We start from the raw sequence: 5436 nt of genomic DNA on the forward strand, positions 1-5436 counted from the left end.
TATAAAAATCATTTTGGTTGTATTTATTTTCGAATCTGACATAAATTTATTTAAATAATTTAATACATACAGGTTTTCTTTGTTTATGCTAAGTCCCATTAAAGGTAGGATTGATTTCTTATGCTAATTTTCTACCGAATATTTAATAATTGCAACGTATTTGTTTATTATTATATATTTGCATTAAAAAAATGCATTCTACTTACTTCCTTGAAGATTGCAACGAATTAGGTATGTACCAAATCAAAATGAAAAGATATCCAAATAAATCTCGAATTTTTAATTCTTTCCGAACAATATTCCATCTATATATATAACACTCATAGCTAGTCCAAGAATCACAGTGCTAAAACAATGGCTGGACAAGTAAGAAAGCTAAATTATCCTCGTTAATTGTTTATTATTCTTTTCTTGAAAAATAAAACAAGTTGGTTTTTAAAATATTTTTCTTCGTGTTTGTTTGATTTTGATTCAGAGTGTTATCGTCATCAGTCTCTTTGTTCTCCTTCTTCTTGCTTCTTCCTCTGCTGCTACTGAGGTCTTGGCTGATGCGTCAATATACAACGTCTTAGACTTTGGAGCCAAAGGAGATGGCAACACCAATGACACTCTAGTAAGTAATTAATTAAAACAACATCCATGATAGTATGATAGTAAGAGATAGTAAAGACTGCCATGCAATCGGGAGTTTGAAATTCAAATAGGGCATCTCATACTCCCATATGGTGTTCCAAGCACTCATGATGCTGAACCATCTATCAGAATCCATGTGTTTTTCAAACTTACCTGACTGGTGGAAACCTTCCATGGACGGATTCGATCACCTCTATGAAAAAAAAAACATCCATGATATGATGAATCAGTGTATTTTATTTCTATCTTAATTAAATCCTTAACTACTACTGCTGTTTCAGGCGTTTGTAAATGCATGGAATGCAGCATGTCACAAAAGCACGACACCCTCCACCTTGCTCATTCCGGCAGGAAAGACATTTTTGTTGTCTTACATCGAGTTCGAAGGACCTTGCAACAACTTCATTTATGTAACGGTATACATACATATATACATACATACATACGGGATAGAGTCGGGAATTTCATATTGAGGGGGTAAAATTTATATGTTTACATTGAGGGGAGGCAACCGTGTCATTACCTTCCATTCGCCTCTCTTTCACCCTTTATTCCTATACCTCATGCACTTCTTATAATCCCCTCACCACACCCCGCTGCTCCGTCCCGCCTTACATACATATCTACATATCATATATGTCTGAGGAAGACTAATGATATGTTATTCCTGTTCCAAAGCTTGATGGAAACCTTAAACGGACAAACGAAATATGGCAAGAAGTTTTCAGCTGGCTGCTTTTCGTTCGAATCAACGGCATAAAAATCTCCGGCTCCGGTGAGCTCGACGGCCAAGGGACAGACTGGTGGTCATGCAAAGAGAAAAACGTAAAACTTTATATCCATCTATCTATATATCTATTTATCTATTTAGACTTTGAGATGATTAGAGTCATGAAAACAGCTTTGTGGAAATAGTTTTTTGTAAAATGCATATAAGTTGTAGGTACAAGATCCAATTCTTCTCCGGATCTCCACAAGTGAAAGTTTCATCCATTGGACCGTCCTTTATTTATTTATTAGTTATTATTCCTCAACACTAACTATATTATTTTGATCGACTTGATTTATATTGCAGCAATGTCCAGAAGATGGGCCCAATGTAAGTCTACTGAAACACATTGGTGAAAAATTTAAGTCAAAGTGTGGACATTGTTAATGAAGTATAATATTGTTTGCAGAGTCTACATATGTTGAGTTGCACTGATGCACAGATCTGGGGGTTGAGGTCGATCAACAGTGTGATGATGCACATATCGGTGGGGAGGAGCAAGCGAGTCGATATCAGAGACATCACCATCGTCGCCCCCGACGAGAGCCCCAACACTGACGGCATCCACGTCCAGCAAAGCCAATTTGTGAGCATCAGAAACTCCGTAATTGGGACGGGAGATGACTGTGTCACTGAGCGAAGGTGTTGAGGACATTTCTGTACATAATGTAACATGTGGCCCTGGCCATGGAATAAGGTATATATATATATATACTTAATTACTTACGAATTAGTATAGTTAATCGCCATTAAGTTAGTAGTTTCAAAGCAATTAACCTTGATTAAGCCATTAATTAATTTCATGCTTAATTAATAATTGTAGCATTGGGAGCTTGGGCAAAAAAGGGTCCCGAGCAACAGCATCAAACATCTATGTCTCCAACTGCACCTTGACCCAAACAACCAATGGAGTCAGGATCAAGACATGGCAGGCAAGATGATCTTTTTTTAAAAAAAAAATTATTTTTATTTATTTATAATTAGGATATCAATATCAGCTTCAAAAATGTCAAAAAATAATTATATTTAAAAGATAGTTTTATATGTCTTATTATTAAAATAAAAATAAATTTAAAAGATCCTCTTAACTAATTTATAATTAGTTAGCATTAATTAAACGGACCTTGTAATATAATTTAAAATGGTTAAAATTATTATCATATGACATTGAGATCATGCAGATTCGTTGAAATAGTTTCTTGTAAATGTAAGGTAAAATTTTAAATAATAGAACTAAGGTTTTTTCCTTCGTTCAAGATATTATTACTATTATTAAATTTTGCAGGGAGGTTCTGGCTTTGCGAGGAACATATCGTTTGAGGATATCACCATGAATGACGTGCGCTATCCCATTATAATAGATCAGTACTATTGTCCTCACAGGAAATGCGATGCCCATGTACGTACGTAGGAAAAGAACAAGAAATAGAAAACTAAGTTACAAATTACTCAAATAATAATTATGATCATTCACGATTGATGCTAGCTAATTAATGCTCTTCTTCAGGCATCAGCAGTAGAAGTGAGGGATGTGAAATACATTGGAGTGAGAGGAAGCTCATCGAGAGAAGTAGCAATCGCTCTGAATTGCAGCCAAAGTGTGCCTTGCAGTGGCATCTTCATGGACAGTGTGAATCTGTGGAATTCAAATGAAGGAGAAGAGGTGCGGTCTAACTGCATCAGTGCCAATGGATATGCGAAGAATCAAGTCACGCCTGCTGTTTCTTGCCTGACCCAGAGAAACCTTGCTAGCTAGCTAGCTGTTTCTTGCTTGGCCATGGATGGTGCCTGGTCTAACCTGCACTCAAGCTTGGAGAATTGTGCTCAGTTGTAATCTTATGATCAGCATGTTTTGAAAGATAAAATTGATTGGACAAAAGGAGATGAAATAATAAAATTATTGATTTATTTGGTAGGTTCATGAAGGGATAATTTATAGTTTCCTCGGGGCGGTACGATGGTTAAGACATAGGGTGTTGCTACATGAGGTCTTCGGGTCGAAACTCTGCGTGACCGAGTATAACCTCCCCCATGTCTTGGCCATTTGCACTAATGGATAGTAGCCACCCGTGATTTACCTCCTCCGTGTTGACCGAGGGACGGATTAACGGGGGCACTGGGGACGAGCGAATCGTCTTTTGCCATATGAAGGGATAATTTATAAATATATTGTAAGACTCGAGATAGTAATAAATAAAGGAAATATTCGCCAATTAATAAAATAATAAACTAAAGAAATAATTAATAGATCTTAATTTTATTTTATCGTAATCATATTAATTGATTTTCTTTTACCCCTCGACAAATTTAATGGGATATCTCTGACGTGGAGTTTGCTTACTAGCTTATTGAAATGTTGTTTGGATAATGACTTAATAAAAATATTAGTTATTTAATCTTCTATAGAAATATAAGAAACTGATAATTGTTGGACCTCGATCGGCCGATAAGAAGAGGTGAATTGCTCTAAAAAAAATAGACCTTTCTCGATCTTTTAAAATAAGAAAACACTTGTATAAAAATAATTGATAAACTAATCAATAAAAGAAAGAGGTATAAAAATTTACTTGATTTGCAATCAGAAGATTATGACATAATTTGTCATTTTGATCCTTTAATTAATCATACATTTCTAAGGGGCATGTATTTGATAAAATTGTTTTCAATTCTAATATTTACTTTTTTAAATTCTTATTTTTAGATTTAAGTTTATATAATGATATACTCATGGATTTAATACCTGAATATAATTGGTCATGAGGCAGTAAACATACCTCACTTAATTACCAGATTTGCTCCGAAGCTTGTTTCTTTCTCCTCGCTGTAACTTTCTTCTGACGAGTCTCCCACTTCGTCTATGCTCCCCTCCTAGTAACTTGTCATCGATGTAAGTCTAGCATACTCTAAATCATATTCTGATGACGACTCGTCCCAAGTAGCCTTTAGGGTTTTGTGCTTTGTTGTACTTGGTCCTTTCTTGCTGTCCTTCTTCATCTTTTGGCAGTCCTCTTTGATGTGTCTCTTTTCATTACAGTTATAGCATCTTATCTTCCTTACTCTTCTTTTCTTTGCCTACACTTGATTAAACTTATTAGTTCTAAAAAAATTCTTAAATTTCCTTAAAAAATTCTTAAATTTCCTTACCATATATGTTGTTTCATCATCATCGAGGGAAGTGTTGGCGTTTAATTCATCTTTCTTGGCTTTTAGAGCAATTTTGTTTGATTTTTCTATTTCCTGAGAATCTACACAGCGATACTCTTGAAGTTCAAAAGTTGAAAATAAATTTTCAAGAGTACTTGCCTCGAGGTGTTGGTGTAGGGAGTACCAGACGATCGAACCTAAGTTTTGATTATGGAAAAGGGTCAAAAGTTAAAGTTATTTGTTGTCTAACAAGATTGAATAAACTTGCAGGAAAGTCGTAAGTGTTGGTGCAGGGAGTACCAGACGATCGAACCTAAGTTTTGATTATGGAAAAGGGTCAAAAGTTAAAGTTATTTGTTGTCTAACAAGATTGAATAAACTTGCAGGAAAGTCGTAAGTGTACTTAGGCAAAAGTCCTAGTGGATTCTAGGCAGGTGAAAAACCCTAGAGGTAGGTAACCCTAGGTGGTGGAAAGTCCTAACTGCGGTTAGGCAAGGCGAAGTCTTGGTAGGTCGAACGCTTTGGGTGAAATCCTAGAGTCGGGGACTCTAGGTGATAATCCTGGTGGTTGCAGACCAGGTGGAAGTCTAGACGGATCGTGGAACAGACGTTCAACATGAAGACCTGAAGTCTTGGAAGCTAAGAAAAAGTCCAGACGGTCATGGAGAATCGATCTGGCAAAAGGTAAACTCTCTTATGATGAGTAGGTGAGGACACGTTTGTTGGTGCAATATTCCCTAGGTCAAGGTTGACCTATTTGATCAAGCTTGAGTCTTGGTGTTTGGGTTTCGATGTTTGAAAATACATGGAGACAGACAAAAAATGGAGATTGCAGGTGCAATCATGCATTTAGGGAGATTGTTGGTACAATTCCCCTCTGGTCAAGGTTG

The 5436-nt window shown here is 36.1% G+C and overlaps 1 protein-coding gene across 1 annotated transcript; it reads left to right on the forward strand.

The window, feature by feature from the left end:
- The first annotated feature begins 354 nt into the window (after nucleotides 1–354).
- On the forward strand, nucleotides 355–3158 carry LOC122033767 (probable polygalacturonase At2g43860). Its single transcript, XM_042592930.1, has 7 exons — nucleotides 355–366; nucleotides 476–613; nucleotides 915–1049; nucleotides 1709–1732; nucleotides 1812–2006; nucleotides 2688–2801; nucleotides 2910–3158. The coding sequence occupies exons 1-7, from the start codon at nucleotides 355–357 to the stop codon at nucleotides 3156–3158; spliced, it is 867 nt and encodes a 288-aa protein (XP_042448864.1).
- Nucleotides 3159–5436: the final 2278 nt, after the last annotated feature.

The sequence above is a fragment of the Zingiber officinale genome, chromosome 11B, assembly GCF_018446385.1.
Source record: "Zingiber officinale cultivar Zhangliang chromosome 11B, Zo_v1.1, whole genome shotgun sequence".
In the NCBI taxonomy this organism is placed as follows: Eukaryota; Viridiplantae; Streptophyta; class Magnoliopsida; order Zingiberales; family Zingiberaceae; genus Zingiber; species Zingiber officinale.